General features: G+C 49.7%; 1 protein-coding gene across 6 annotated transcripts in view; it reads left to right on the top strand.

Moving 5' to 3' along the window:
- The window catches only part of Ctl2 (Choline transporter-like 2), a 164002-nt gene that overhangs the window by 40310 nt on the left and 107142 nt on the right, over positions 1-16550 (top strand). Inside the window, exon 1 of one of the 6 annotated variants that reach the window (XM_077708688.1) lies at positions 4560-4679. The exons of 4 other annotated variants lie outside the window; for them this stretch is intronic. In XM_077708688.1, the coding sequence (XP_077564814.1) occupies positions 4646-4679 (34 nt within the window). In that variant the 5' untranslated portion in view covers positions 4560-4645. Of the gene's footprint in view, positions 1-4559; positions 4680-11332; positions 11437-16550 lie in introns of those variants that run through there. One more of the 6 variants, XM_077708680.1, reaches the window with a different exon arrangement.

The raw sequence follows: 16550 nt of genomic DNA, 5'->3' as shown, positions 1-16550 counted from the left end.
ATAAGACGTTGTTATAACCGCCAAAACAGAACACTGGAAGAAGTTTGTACTTAAGAAAACAGGTTTTGTAAAAGTGTAATGTAGAACAGTAATATGGCAATGTAGCTATTCTCTGCAGTAAATATAGCTTGCGCAAAGTTGTCACACTAGTATCACACTAGTAGTACGCCACACTGTGCTGAAGCACTGCAACTGAGATGACATCGATGCACTGCAGGTCATAATCTTTCTCGGTGTAAAGAATACAGGGCGGTATATCGATAAATAATGGACTGTTTAAAAAAAAGATCCCTCATAGAACCTCTGCTCCGTTCGCGCGCAAACTTTACGCGAAGGTCGCATTTTGTGGTCCATTTTGCTTTACACCAAGAACAAGAACGGCACTTACCTGTCTATTTAGAAAACAAATAAAAACGATTTTCTCCTTTGGGAGAAACCTGGGCGCCATTTTGGCAATTTTGAGCGCACTTGTAACGTGGCGCCAACTCGCGTATTCAGCACAAAACACCGGATGGTCCGCGAACCGCCACAGCTAGTTTTCAGGACACTGGCGTCGGTTGCGGTGCCGGTCACATTTCAGGTTCCTGGTAAAAAAATATCCTACGGGGATAACGTAATCTGTGGAAAGCCCCCGCGGGACAATGCAAAGGAACCTGCTGGCCATTTCAGTGGAACCACCGGTTCGAAGTTCTCAACCGATATCATCAACCTGAAAATTCGTAAACTGGATGCTCATAAATTACTTCTTGCTGTATTGACATTTGGTCAATAATAAAGCGCCAGTATTTATTTATTTATTTATTTATGCATATACCTACATTTTGCCCAAAGGGCATTACAGGAGGCGGGTAAAAACGCATTTTCGCACGTGAAATACGCCAACAAAAAAAGAAATGAGAGGAATGAGGAATAACCAGAGGCAGGGAAAACAAACGACTGACAAAAATGTACAACAGATGCCTGCACAAAAAGGTAACACCGCCCAGCATTCAAAAACAGACGTATGCAGAATCATATGCCGAAACTCGGGTGTAAAGGAAAAAAAAAAGTATGAAATAAACAGACATGCGCGCTAGGAAGAGCAGCGTACAAATTTTATCCTTGAAGATGGTTGCGCAAAGCCGCGAGGGATTCGTTGTCGCTCGCAACTTGGATGATACCCCAGGGAAGCTGGTTCCAGGCTTTTATAGCGCGGGGAAAAATGAATTCATAAAAGCAGTTGTACGAGTGGGCATTTCTCTAATCTTGAGCGTGTGGTCAAGCCGATGGGAAATGTTCGTGGGCAACGCCAGATAAGCACCTTTGTTCAGTGGTGATCGGTTGAAGTATATGTCTCCTAAAAAAGCCGCGCGAAAAAAGGCGCGTCGCGATGCGTGCACAGGCCATGGCCAAGAGAATCTTTTATCCGATTATTGCTGCTTGGAAATACATATCTTCGTAACCTTATCAGATTTTGCGTGAAGAGGTTCCATACCGTGCAACCGTATTCGATTGATTGACTGTAGGGTTTAACGCGCCGACGCAACGCAGGCGATGAGGCGCGCCGTAGTGGAGGGCTCCGGATTAATTTTGACCACCTGGGGATCTTTAAAGGGACCCTGCAACACTTGCCATCGACTACTAGTAATGTATTTTGGGATAAAGTCTATTGTCCCAGAAATCTCCCGCCGCAAGAATTATGAAAATCCGTTCACAATTAACGAAACTACGCGCGACGAGAAATCGCGCATAATCGTTCCCTCTCAACTCGACCTCGCACAACGCCACGAAAGCTGCGCGCTCTCTCCAGGAGAGGGGGGCGGCTCGCGGCGTTCTTTTCGGCGGCCTTCGATATATCGCATGCCGGGTAGTTTTCTCCTTTTCTCCGCAACGCGGAGGGGCCTATTTCCGGTCTGGTGCCACAAAAAAGCAGGCATGGGTGCCTGCTCGCAAGTGTGCGCTCGGGCTGGTAGGGCGTTTTTGAAGCAATAAACGTTTGTAGTCGAGTGGTCCCGTTGAAAGGGAAGTATTGAGCTCATCACTCGAACTCCGCGCGCACTCAAAACACAAAAGAAACGGCAAAACTGTGCCTACAGGTTCAGGCATAGAAGAGGTTCGTACACAGTGATGACGACGACGGAAATGGGAGAATCTAGCCATCTAGCCGCGAAGTTGACCAGTGACAGCCGATCGGGCAGCCATGGCCTATGTGACGTCCCTTAGGCCATGCATAATGAGGACAACTGAAGAGAGAGCGGTTGGTTTTTCCGCGTCTTTCACATCGATTTGCGCGCTCACCGCTTCACGTGCACGTGTAATATTTGGCTCAGGTATTCCTGGCAGTGTAATCTAAACGTCGCGCAGGTTTACTTGCACTGCTCAAAGAGTGTTGCAGGGTCCCTTTAACGTGCGCCGAAATCTCGTACACACGGGCGTTTTTGCTTTTCGCCTCCATCAGAAAAGCGGCCGCCGCGGCCGGGAATCGAACCCGCGACCTCGTGCTCAGCAGCGGAACGCCTTAGCCACTGAGCCACCGCGGCGGGTTGCAACCGTATTCGAGAATACAACGTATATTTATGCCATATAACAGTTCTTTTACAGCTTGCGGATCCCAGAGATTTATACACCCGCGCTAACACCCCCCAATAAATACTCCGCAACCATGAGCACCCTGTGCAGGGATTTATGCACCCCCCCAGGAGGAATTCGACACCCCCCAATATCGAATTTCTGGATAAAGCTCATCTTGGTGGAAACAAAAGCGCTCAAAAACAGGGACGAAAGAAGACGTAGACAGCACGGCGCTTACTCGCAACTACTATTTTATTGAAAAACATACACATATATACCATCCAGAGTACACGTGGTCGGGTTCCCCTCCCCCATTATACAAACCATTACAAGACTTAAGAGCGGCCGAGGCACATGCGGCAGGAAAAGATAAAACACACTGCAAACATATAGTACCCAAAAACCTGATAAAAGCGCCACAACCCTACGTAAACCGAAGCATTAGTTCCGCAACGTGTGACACAGATAGGAGTATTCCTTGTCGGTCAAGGTGAGGGAGGAGGCGCTGACACATCTTTCGCCACACCTTTTAATGTGGAATGATTCTATAACTTCTCTGGTGGTTTTGTCTCGATATTTTGACAAAACTGAAACCTCGCAAAAAATTGGTGAACAACCACACGCAGAACAATGTTTCGCCAGGTTAGAGCTATCCTTCGACTTTAATGAACTTCGATGCTCTTGTAGGCGTATATTCAAACATCGGCCAGTCTGGCCCACGTAGATGTGGCCACAATTCAACGGTAAGCAATAAACAACACACGTTGCACAACGAACAAAGGGGGGGTTGTGCTCTACTCCGCAGTTTTGTTTTCTTGGGCATTTTTTACTATTTGATAACAACCTATCTATTTGGCCACACACACTATTCAGTTTATTCGGAGCCGAGAAAACCGCTCTGACATCATACCTATTGGCAACATTCTTTAACCCATGCGCCAACTTATGCATGTAGGGAATGCCTGCATGTTTTGTGGGCTGTTTTTCTTTGTCCTTTTCCTTGGCGGAGCCTTCTTGCGGAATCCGTACGGCTACAAAGGAATGCCGTACGGCTTTCTCAGAAAGAAAACGTGGCGCCAACTAGACGTGGACGAAGACAAGAAATGACAGATTCAAGCGCCAACTTCCAACTGTTTATTCAAAGGAAACCACAGTAATTGATGCATGACTTATCAACACCAGGAACAACAACAAAAACAAGGTATAATTGAACTAGGAAGTTGGGATGCATTCGCATCCCAATAATGGGATGCGAATGCAAGGGCAATGTTCCTTCCTGCTTTCCAAGCCTTTTCGCGTTCGCGAGTGCGCGAGAACTTGCCCACGTTATTTCATCTCGAATGCATTGTTTGCTGGCTCCAAAGGCGTTCTTTATTGAGAATGCATTCGGCAAGATTCGCGCCCTTTAGCTTCCGTGGGAAAACGGCGAGGGCCCACCGAGGGAGCCGTCTTTTGCAGACGAGGAATGCAGCTCTGCAGAAGGTCGCAGTTGTGCTATAGTTGGCTTGCACTGACGTCAGGCTAGCTGCCCTGTATGTGACCCGCAAGCACGGCCACAGGCTGCACACTTATCGGATTTTCTTATCTTCGGGAGCACTAAAAAAGCTGTAAGTGGGTCACAAGAAGGGGGACTGCGATGGTTTCACGGGCTAGCCATGTATAGCGCCTTAACCGAGTGCACTGGTAGAACGCAATTTGTATTAAAATGCCGAATGAAAAGTCACATTGATCGATTTTTGGGGCTCCTGCGAGATGCCACTATTCCTGAAGACGTCTTGAAGAGTGGTCTTGAAACAGTGTCATTAGACGCGATTGAACCCCCCCCCCCTCCCCTCCCAAATAATAATAATAAATAAAAAAAAAGACTGCTTCGGCGCTTCTGGGCCTCCTGTGTGGAAGGTAATGTGACGCGGAAGCAGCAGCGCGGGCTGGTAGGATCTGGCACGCCCCGAGAGTTGCGCTCCGCCGATGAAAGCCGACGAAAGATAGGCGGATAAAGAGGCGACCGCCGCACCCCCGCGTCGTGCGCCCGTTCCCGGCGACCTCGCACTTGATAGATTGCGGGAGCATCGGCGGCGGCCTCTACGAAGCAGAGATGGCCAAGCGTGAAGAGCACGAGATGCGCGCCGGTGAGTCTGTACTAGAGCACTGCACGGGCCTGATGCTAAGGCCCGGCCCGAGCCCGCTTTGTGAAGCCCGGGACCGGCCCGGGTGTCCATAAGTGAGGCGGAGCCGGGCCCTTTGTCTCAAGCCCAGGTCCGGCCCGGGCCCGGTCATTTGCCCGTGTGTGCGTGACCAGGCCCGGGCTTGGACGCTGAAGGAAATTTGTTTATTATACTTGGCCGAGTGCCCTCGTAGCGGGCAATCAGACGGAGCACCTGGATTGATTGAATGGATTGAAATGCAAAAAATATGGTTAAACTTCCACCGTCGTCAGTTCACGGCACATCGGCGTAACAATTGCTCGTATGCTTGCATCAGAGACACCATCACTTTTTTACGAGATTCTTGGCGCTGTCACGTTGTATAGTCTTGGGCACTAGTTGGTATGCTGAAAATTTTTATGCCGCGTTTCAGTCCGCGAATATGTACGTGCATTGAACCTGCCGTGGTTGCTTAGTGGTCTTGTTTGTCTAACGCGCGAGTTCGATTCCCTACCATGGCAGCAGTATTTCGACGGGGGCGACATGTAAAACAGACGTGTACCCGAGGACACGGGTCCGATTCCCGGCCCGCGGCGGCCGCTTTTCTTATGAAGGCGAAAAGTGAAAACGCCCGTGTGTTCGTGATTTCGGCGCACGTTAAAGATCCCCAGGTGGTTAGAATTAATCCGGAGCCCTCCACTACGGCGCGCCTCAACGCTTCTGTAGCGTCGACGCGTTAAACCTCACAATCAATCTATAAAACAGACGTGTACCTAGATAATGGTGCACAGCTCCAGGTTGTCCGAAACAATCCCTTCTCCGCAACGGCATTCCTTGTTATCGTTATCTTTGGTATGTTATACCCCAAAATATAAAATGTTGATGCAGTACATGAACTGCCATAAAAAATACAGTACATTGACGATGAGACCTATAGCAAAACATGTTTAAAACAATGCGCAGAACTTACATCAAGAAGCGCGTGGAAAGGAACTCTGAACATTATTTCTAATGCTCTTTCCTACACTTCACGTCGGAAATATTTACGGCCAGGCCCACGGCTTCGAGCCTGGGCCCGTACAGTGCTCTATTCTGTACCACGCGGACCATTTTGCCCGCCGCCGCCTGGCAAAAGCCGTTACTTATCCCAACTCGGCGTGTCCGGGGCTCCGAGGTGTGCACAAGATCGGCGGCGGAGTCGCGCAGCTTGTCGGTTCTTTTTTCCGATTGCACGTCGCGCGTTCCTCTCAGAGGGGCGTGGCACTGTGAGAGGCCGTATAACCTGGACGGCGATATCCAGCACAATAGCCATTATCGCGTGGCGGGGCAAAGTATCGCGGTCGTGCCAGGTGTTGTCGCGGCGTAGAGCAATCGGCGCGCAATTCTCGTCTCGGGCAGGGGCACATGCAAATCAAGCTGGTACTTAGACTCCTCGGCCAGGCACCCATCCACCTCAGCCTTGTGCAGCTTACTGCAATGCTCCAGTAACCTTGAAGTTCCCGCAACGCTGTTTCTGGTTTCCAAGCCTGCCGGTGATAAGATTTTGACGCCGATTCTCTGCGGTCTGCAAGGATGTGCTTGTGTTTTAATATCATGCGGTCTGCAAGGATGCGCTTGTGTTTTAATATCACACTGTTTGTGTTTGTGGTAAACAGTTTTACCGAAATTGACCGGTGTCTTCCGCTACGGGCCACTCATGTGGAGAGCGTTGCCTTGGGTTGTTCTCGTACATGATCTCTTCTATGAACTATACGAGTTTGATGCAGAAGAGAGGCCTGCATACCGCTCGCTAAATTACCATCCGCCTTGATTTAATTTTGTGTTGAACCCATTTTGAGAAAAAGAATGTAGAAAAATACATATGAATAAAAAAGGGTATCCGAATACAACAGCGAATTTTTTTAAATCGTCTTTCATCTCGGCTCTTTTCGTCGCGTTTGACATTCAGGCGCCATTTCGTCTTGTTGGATAATCAGCTGCGCAGTCAGCCCTTCTCCGTTACCGGACACAGGCTCGCCGTGGTCTGCGGGTGCAGACGGGCCATGTCCGCCATCTTGGAATCGAGCTTAATGTTAGCTGTCTTTCGCGCCTCCAAGTCGGGCTATGTATCTCGATTTACGTGGTACGTGTAAGGTCACAATGACGGAACAGGCGAGATGCCAAACGGCCTGTTGCTGCAGCGGATGCGTAAAAACTACTCAAGGGGTCGGACGTCTTCCTCCTCATTCGGTTGGCGGAAGAAACAATTTCTTGTGCCCTGTCCGGATTTTCTATTACCCTTATCGTAATTAAAAGCCCGGGGCAGTTCGTCAGACCCTGAAACAGGGGTGATATTTGGTTGGAATATGAGATTAGGGAGGTAGGGTAGGATCATTTAAGGAATTTGCTCCTAGGAGGAAAATGTCTCTTCCGCTTCGAAACCGTGGGTGTCCCCGAATGATGTGCTCACTGCTGTCATGTGATCAGGCGAAGAATGCAAAAAAAAAATCTTTTGTCTTTTTCCGGGGTCGTCTTGTCGGGAGCGAGGGTACGACGTTGGAGTGTGATTGACTGTGGAGGCCTTCCCGGTGCTGTCTAATGGATGTCACGGTACGTTTGTGTCGGGATCATATTCACGGCGTCCAGTTGGAGGTGATTTGAGTTGTTATAGGCTGCTCGGTCAGTCTGGTGGTGTGTTCCGGTGATCTCCGGAATCCATCACCCGTAGTCCCTCAGCTGCTGATTCCCCCTGCCCCGCGCGGTCGGGCTTTGGGGCTTGACGCGTACGGCCGGCAGGTACGTACCCCTCCCTGCCGCAAGGCTAGGACTGTTATACCAGGACTGTCTGTTGTATCGCCGAAACCCACGCATTAAAATCAGTTCTGAGGTGCTGCTTCGTCCTCTCGGAGTGATCGCACACGCGTGGCGAGGGCCGACCCTGCCTTACGGCTGGGCTCGCCCGAACCCGTGCTGGGCATCTTGGCAGCCTGCGCTGCATTAAACAGGTATGTGGGCCTATCCTAGCTTTCTGCTAACCTGCACACACATTTCAGACAGTAGTAGTAGCATTAGGAATAGAATAACGCGCCATCAATCTCGCCACTCTCGCACAGCACTGAACTGCAGATATACTGCCCACGACGGCTTCGAGCGAGCCTTGCAAGCCGTATGGCAAAGACGGCTCTCATCGCGCGTACACTCGGGGACAAATGAAACGCGGCGAACACGAACATGTGAACCAAAACACACAAATAGCGCGATTTCTTTACTTGCAAGTCAAAATGCCGCGTTGCTTAGTTATAAAAAAACAAAGTTTGGAAATGTGGCTTTGGAAATATGCCAATAGCGCGCCATTATTGGACCTCAACGAGCACCATTTTTCAATTTTGCGTGTTCTGCTTGATATTTTCGTGTTCACGTCAGTAACTTCAAAGGGAAGCGAAGACTTTCATAGTACGGGGGTTTGAATTTGTTTGTTGGGGGTTTGTTTGCTATAAACAGCAACAGTGGGGTTTTTGCTATAAACAGCCTGGATTGCAGTTGCGGGCTCGTTGGTCCGTGTTGGGAAAATATGCAGGGTGCGGCGTTCTTCCCCGTTTCGTTCTGGGGCCGGAATGCCGGGGGTGGTGGTAAAAACATTTATTATGTATGTTAATGAAAATACATGAGAGGTATGCAGGAGCGCGCGGCCTCCTCCGGCGGGATCGCTTGGCGCCCGGTGGAGAAGGCGACCCCGGGGGCTTGTTTCGACGCCTTCCACGGGTTGCGTGGAGAGAAGGGATGGCGCGTTGGGGAACAAAGGGGGGTCCGGCCGGTCATTGTTGGCTCCCCGCGTGTACGTGTCGCCTCCAGCAGCGTTACGGGCGCTTCAAGGTCGACTTGGGCCGTTCCCGCGAAGGAAGGATTGCACGCACGCGGGATGGTGGTACGAGCGGTGGCACCGCTGGCACCGTCCGAACGGCACACAATGAAGAGCTTGCTTACTTCCCGAGTGTCTTCAGGCGCGCCCAAGAAAATTACCCTACGAAAGAATTCGAAAAGAGCTGCTAATGCTGCCAAGAGGGCTCACCGGTTCTTCATGTACAGCTCTACTGTTCTTGAAGTGCTGTTGCGTATGTTTAATGGCTTTTCCTTGAAAACTCCATCGTACCATAGTTGAAAGTCAATTGCAATGAAGTTTTCATATGAATGCCGCACCAGCTTGAATGTTTCAATTCAGTACGAACCGAATCCGAATTAGTTTAATTGCTCAAATTAATCGCACATTTTTTTTTAATTACTCGGGGCCATAAACGTCCCCTAGCTGACGTGTAAAACATATCTTATAGCTTTGACAGCCTTGCATTTAGGTCCGGTTACAAACTTTCGTTTTTTTTTTTCTCTCGAATTCGAGGTTCGTAGATTTGGCCCATATCGGGGTGAAAAAAGGCCCCAAATATTTATGTGCCCAGTTCAGTTAAGCACGGAATCGGGAAGGCCAAAGTAAGACATCTTACCCGCCGCGGTGGCTCAGTGGCTAAGGCGTTCCGCTGCTGAGCACGAGGTCGCGGGTTCGATTCCCTGCCGCGGCGGCCGCTTTTCTGATGGAGGCGAAAAGCAAAAACGCCAGTGCGTTCGAGATTCCGGCGCACGTTAAAGATCCCCAGGTGGTCGAAATTAATCCGGAGCCCTCCACTACGGCGCGCCTCATCGCCTGCGTTGCGTTGGCGCGTTAAACCTTGCAATCAATCAATCAACCAAGTAAGACCGAACCCTTTTTTAGTCTAATATGCAATGTTTTCCGGCAATAAATGAACAAAAGATATCGGGAAAATTCAAGCAGCTGGGTGACACGAGAAAAGCCCGCACGGAATCCATGCTGTTTGTTGTCTACGTAGTAAAAAATGGTTGAGTATAACAGGCGTTCCAGTGTTTAGCAGCGCACACTAGGAAGAGATATCGGTCCGTAATTTTGGGCATGCTTACGGGTGCCCGCTTTATGAAATGGTGTGACATTGGCAGTCTTCCAGTTCCAACGAAGTTCACCGGAACTATTGGATAATGGAAACAAAACAACGAGGTATCCAGAAATAACTGATGCACATGTCTTGAGGACTTGGCACGGGATGGGGTCGGGTCCAGTAGCAGAGTTTGGCTTTTGGTTGTACAGAAGTTTACGCACGCCTTCATAGGACACTGAGATTTCATGTAGTTGGGATCGGGCAAAACATGGACGTCTGTGATAGGTGCAGAAAATACCGACTTAAAATAGTGATTGAAATGATTATTAGCCTTCTGAATATCATTTGCGATGTCTTCTCGGGGACCTCATATTGGAAGTATTGAACATTCCTCTTTGCCATTTGATTTAATGCTCTTTTAAAAAAAAAACGCATCTTTTGCGTCTTCAATCTTCAGCCTTTTTTTCTTTTCCCAAGGCATCATGAGTGCAGAGAACATTTCATTCGTGTCAGCTTTATTTATACCTGCAAAAAAGACGTTCTTTTGTTCAGTAGAGTTTTAATAGCTCTGGTGAACCACGTGTTTTTTTTTTTTTTGGGGGGGGGGGGTGTACTGATTGATTGATTTTGATTGATCGTGGGGTTTAACGCGCCGACGCAACGCAGGCGATGAGGCGCGCCGTAGTGGAGGGCTCCGGATTAATTTCGACCACCTGGGGATCTTTAACGTGCGCCGAAATCTCGTACACACGGGGGGCGTTTTTGCTTTTCGCCTCCATCAAAAAAGCGGCCCCCGCGGCCGGGAATCGAACCCGGGTCCTCGTGCTCAGCAGCGCAACGAGGGGGGTGGGGTGGGGGGTGTACTAGGAATTGTTTTGTATGGGAGATGAGGATCAATGAGGTCAAGTAACTTATCCTGAAAACATTTTCACAGTTGTTCAACGTTGTATTCGAGGCTTAAGGGGGACTCACCTGATCATATTCCTATGGGACTTACTAATTCTTGACTTACGGGCTTAAAAAGCATCGTGCGCCGATACGAAAAGTTTGACAGATCCATGAAAATGTTCCCAACGACCTAGTTTACTTCGTTTAGAAATGTATCATTTCTTTACTGAAATAGAAAGTAATCAAGAAATGCATTTTTCTTTATCTAGATTTCACGAGATGGCGGTAGCTGTCTAGCAAGCGGGAGTTACATTTCTTTATTTCAGTGCAGAAGTGACATATTTTTCTAAATAAGCAAACTAGGCCGTTTGGAGAATTGTCATGTATTCGTAAAACTTTTCGCATGGGTGCACGATGGTTTTTAAGCCCGTGGGTCATGGAAGTGGTGAGTCCCATAGATATGTTCGCAGGCGAGTCCCGCCCTAATTGGGCGATCACTTGAAACTTGAAAGCACTCCTCCGGAAGCCTGTATTATTGGATTGTAGTCACCTCTTGGTACGTGAACACTTTCCGAGGCCGTCGAATAATGTGTAGCGGACGCCTATTGGAAAAAAAAAAATCCCTTCCACCTCCGCGTACAAGGGCAGAACGGCTGCAATGGAAGAAACGGATGACCAAAAATGGCAGTTTTTTTTTTTTTTTTTTCTCGCTCCATTCGAGGAGCGGGCACTGTTAGCAGCCAGGCCCCATCTTCTCCCAAAGGCAGTAAAAAAAGAACGCGCGCCCAAGACAGATGCGCGCGTGGCCGCGGGGAGCGTTCGTGCGGCGTCGTCGGCGGCGCCAGCTGCGTCTCAGAAGCCGTGACAGGCGAAGGAGATGGGGCACTCGCGTGGCGACGGTCCCCCAGCTGACTCCAGCACCCCGCTCAACGAAGGTCAGTAGTGCGTGGTGGTGGTGAGCAGCATGTCCTCTGCACTTGCACCTTCCCCCGTGGTGTCTTCGCGAGTGAAGGCCACTTGGGCCAGTGCTCGGCTCGCTGTGTCCATCGGCGATGCGTGCAAGCCGCCGCAGCTGTGCGCCAAGAAGCTGTGCTACGGGGGAGGACCAGTATGCGTGCTGCCCACAGGTGGCAGCACGGGCTCCTTATTCCACGCGTGGTGGCTGCGCTTAGTTGCTGAGTCTGCGTTAACGTTGGTTTGCTCCTGTCGCGGATGCCCCAGTCAGGGCTCGTTCGCCCACGATGCCAAGACTCTGTCTGTGCATTGAGCTTGAGCGTTGATTCCCGCCGGCATTCGCGCACCGTTTGCGCGTTTCGTCGTTCGCAGTATCTCTCGTGTTCATCCTTGAAAGCCACCTTCGTGGGGAGCTCTCAGTGGGTACTTCGTCGGAGGAAGGGGCGCTGTTCTCTCTTGAATGCGCTCAAGTGCCGGAAGCACTCAGATTGCGGCCTTTCAGGAATGTGATGAAGTAAATGTCTCTTGTTTTTTTTGTGTGAGTGTGTGTGCGTGTGCAACGAGGGCATGCCGGTGAGGGTACAGGACAAGTAATCGAACACCCTTTGGTCGAACGCCGTTCGATAGCGGTGGAGTCAGTTTCCTGAATGCCTTTTTTCTGAACTTGCTCCAGTGTTGTTTTGAGGCTCGCGCGCTATTATGTCGCTGCTAGAAAATTGCTAGGCCTGTTCGTACCCAGGGAACGCCTGGAGCGGGAAACACTTTCTTAAAGAAAAAAAAAAAAAACAGTGCAAGAACAGGACAACTCCAACGGGCGGTCGCTTGCACCCCCCCTCTTCCCACCTTTTCAGACACTTTATAATTGAACAAGTCGCTGAGAAAAACCATGAATCTTCGAAGCACAAATTCGGCGCCACTTTTTGTGACTATTATCGGCAACGTACAGCGGTGCCCCGGGTGTTGCTGCAATTCGTGTCTGTGTTCCGCATTTTCGTTTTCTGCAGCAGTTAAGGTTCCACGTGACCCTAGGGGCGATCGGTCAATGGAAGTGGTGATGAAAGGACCACTGGCACGCTCGCTGATCGATGGCTTCACAACTTATGGCACAGGACAGTGGTTCTCAGCCATTGATTTATTGATTGTAGGGTTTAACGCGCCTACGCTACACAGGCGATGAGGCGCGCCGTATTGGAGGGCTCCGGATAATTTGGACCACCTGGGGGTCTTTCGCGTGCGCCGAAATCTAGTACACACGGTGCTCAGCCGTGAATGTTGCGGGGACCCCTGTGGGACCAGGGAGGGGGTGTTGATTAAGTATTGCAATGTGTAAAATACCCCGACTGGAGGTCGCTTTACTTAAAAATGTGCCACACCACTTCAGTTTAAGCAGTTCATCAGTGTGAGGCGCGACTTTAGCACAGTTGCATACGGTCGGTGGGCCACATATATTCCAGCTCTTTCGGTATTTGCTTTTCGAGTATGCAACCCAAGAAACGCATGCTCACACGCGTTGCAGACAACTGTAACAGAAGCTTTGCAGGCGTCTCGTGGAGAAATGGGAACATTTATCAATTCTAACCGAAAAGGCTCACTGCGGCAACCTTTGCCTTCATCTCTGTGCTTTCGTGTTTGTATGGTGTCACTTCATTTATAAAAGAGAGTTGTCAGTGCGCAGCCTTTACGTCAAGTGTGTGTGTTCTTTCCAGTCCGTTTTGTGTTATACCGAGCGCAATCCTACAAACGGATTTCCTGGAGCTCCATCAGCTCATTTTAAGCTTCGACATGCTTACGTGCAATGAAATTTACGCTAGCTTCTGAAGAGACCGCAACTCACGCGTCTGGGGCATATTCTGGGAAGTGTAGTCCTTGAATGTGGCTCGGTCACTCGCACTTACTGCCCCGCGGCCTGCATGCAAGGCCACTAGGAAGCGGCAGCGTCGTTAACAAAACTTGTTGAGCTAGTTGGTTCATGCTTACTGGAGATAATCAAATGGGTGCTAAAGAGACGAAGACGAAGTAAGCTATTTTGTGCCTACTTCGTCTTCGCCTCTTTAGCGCCCATTTGATTCTGTCAGAGTTGTCCCTGCTCGCCCAACTTTGAAGCTTGGTACAAAGCACCCCTCTGGTTGCGGGGAAAACGGTCGACCGAAACAACATGGGGCGGGTTGCTGCAGAACTGTGAATGTGTCGACCGGGCTGGACTCCCAAGGGCTGGGACCCATTTCAGAACCGCTGGAATGGCAGACTACATGTAGTCTGCCATTCTCCGGTAGCGGCAGCCGGTATCTATTATATGCATATAATAGATACCGGCTGCCGCTACAACTAGCGGCAGCCGATATCTATTATATGTAGTTTGCTGTGCACCGGGAAAGGTGTTTCCGTTCCAATCATATCTAAAGCTGGCGCGCTTTTTGAATTGTATTTAAATGACGGATTAGCTAAGTGCATACGAAAGAAAGGATAGTCTTTTACGCACGGTGTGCAGAATAGTGTTTTGAGGGCTAAATTTAACCAAAAACGTTATTAGGGGCGAAGCACCTTAGGACATCGCTTTGTCCGTGGCTTGTCCCTTGGCGTCCGTGTACACAGTGTTGCGCATGCGCGAGAAGCACTGGATTAGATTGGATTGAAATGGATTGGATTAAATTAAATTGGATTGAATTGGAATTGTATATACTGTACACACGCGTTATCACTCAATTACATGCGCGAGTGGGCAATGCCACGGGTGATTTACGGTAAGAACGACCCCCGTGCTTCGCCCACTCGTCATGATTCACTTCGTGGAGATGCGTGAATTCTTACTAGCCGGCCACCTACGAGCGTTGGCCATGGACATAGGTAGCGAAAGGTACGAGGCAAACAAAGGCATGTTTCCGGTGTCGCACTTTTACGGACTAATATGCCGCGGCATCCCTTCAGGAATACTGCACAGCAGGTGGCAGTTAACCATTCTGCTTAAAGGGGCCCTAAACAGGCTTCCGAAGGTCGTCATTTCAATCGCGCAATCCCTAGAGTACTCCTTCACGACAACGTATACCAAATATTACACCTATGCTTAAAGCAAGTGCCTTAGTGATTAACGTGAAAAACTGGGTGTGTTGGTACACAATCTTACGTGCCTTAGTGCGTTAAAAATCGTATTTCCAGTTATCCAGGTACTTTGCCAGCTTCTCACACCTCCGAATAATTTCTAGCTGTATACCGCACAAGTTCGCAACACACGAGGACAGAGAGAACAACTTTCTTCAGAGCATCGGTCAGAATATCGTGTGTAACTCGTCCTTTCTAGCTTATTTGCGAGGTTCAGCGCTCAGAGCTCCTCGATAAGTATTCAATATGCGTAGGCTTTCCCAAGTATTTTTAAGATGCTCTTGTGAAACTCAATAGTGTTATAAGGACTCAACAGGGCCACAGTCCCCGACTCTCTTTTATTATTATCATGAAATAAAGTTTCACTGCTTCTCCGCCTCCTCAGCATCCGCACCAAGCAACGGGCCCGTGCGAACGTATCGCACAGCAGGATGATGATGAACAAGTTGTTCTCCATTCAAGCCGCCGATGAGGAACTCGCAGCAGGAAATAAAGAAAAAATGAAGGAAACTCGCACTAACGCGTAAGACTTGAAGGTAGCGAAGCTGTACGCAACCTTCGCGACCATCACGACAGTTCAAAGGAGTACTGACAAGAAATTTTCCTGTTACGTTTTTTTCGCTGCTATGGGTGCCTACCAGCCCTCTGATCATAGAATGGCACATGCGGGCGATCGCAGCGGAAACAATCATTTGCGGCGTCGTTTATTCGTGTCAGTTTCGGTTCGGACAAAACGAACGCCGAGCGGCCGCCATGACAGGAGGTATCACCCGACGTCACCATTCTTGTCGCACTGCTGCCGGTCAGGACGCGCGCGCGAGCGAGCGCACGCGCTCGCCCAGACCGGCCGAGGTCTTCATCCTCGCGTGCCTGGGCAGCATGACGTGTACACACGGTGTAGCAGCAAGGCGCGCGCCAACCGCAGCCAGCGCGTCGGCTACGTCACGGGAGCCGCGACGTCGGCAGTTTGGGGCAAGTAGCAGATGATGTCATGCTGGCCCGCTCTGGGCCTTCTCGTGCGGGCAGAGATTAAAATGTATTTAAAATATGTTATCTGAACGGCTACTGTTGAAACTTGCTGGGAGATATCTCCTGATAAAAAGGAAGCATTTTACGTAGTTATCTCAGCTTTGAAATTTCGTGTCACTACTCCTTTAAGTCCACGATTTCAGCCGATATGCTTCTAATTCGCTGCTGCAGCGACCTTTACTCCATCATTGTTGCTATGCGTGTGAGTTTCCTTCATTTTTTTTTTTTTTTGTAAGTGAAAATCATTGGACATCACCTTCGAGGAGCGTGCGCTATGACGTGTCTTTCTCGTTACGAGCAAGTGTGGCCACGATTACGGCGAACGCTGGACAGACAGACAGACAGACAATGAACTTTATTGTAACGCTAGACGTTTTTCTTTTTTTTTTTGCCAATTGTCACGATTTGGCCCGCATTCGTGAACGTGGGAGGGACGGGGTACCCTCCAGCCGAGTGACGACCTGCAGCGTGCTGGTGGTGACGGTGACTGACCGCGAGCTGCTGTGCTCGGCGGTGTTTATTCGCCAGCCACACACAATGTTGTCCACCGAACCCGGTGGGGCCACTGAACTTAGCGGCCAACGAAGATTAGGGTCAGGGATGCGCCACACACTCGTCGCACGAATCTTTGCCAACCTCCCGAAGTGGGTATTCTTGCCTTGACAAATTTGCGCAGGGGACGCTGGCCGGCCGTCGCGAGGCACGCACACACGATCGCTAAGCATTTTCTTGGTTTCGTTAACTGCCGTGCGTTCGCCGCGAGGCCCGCGCTCACGTGCGCGCGCTCGGCAGTTTCTTGGTATTTTTAACTGCGGACATTACGATTTGCTAAACAGCTTCGCTGTTATGGCTGTTAAAACGGATGTCTTCTATTTCTTTCGTTGTTGTTGACTTGTATCAGAATACTGTTTTTTCTGTGCCCAACGAACTAATTTTTTCTGCACCATCACAAAAGTCTTATGAGGCGGTA

This window comes from Haemaphysalis longicornis, unplaced genomic scaffold, assembly GCF_048455015.1.
Source record: "Haemaphysalis longicornis isolate Haplotype H1 unplaced genomic scaffold, Haemaphysalis longicornis Haplotype H1 scaffold_1, whole genome shotgun sequence".
Taxonomy (NCBI): domain Eukaryota; kingdom Metazoa; phylum Arthropoda; class Arachnida; order Ixodida; family Ixodidae; genus Haemaphysalis; species Haemaphysalis longicornis.
This window is presented reverse-complemented; position numbering and strand designations above follow the sequence as displayed.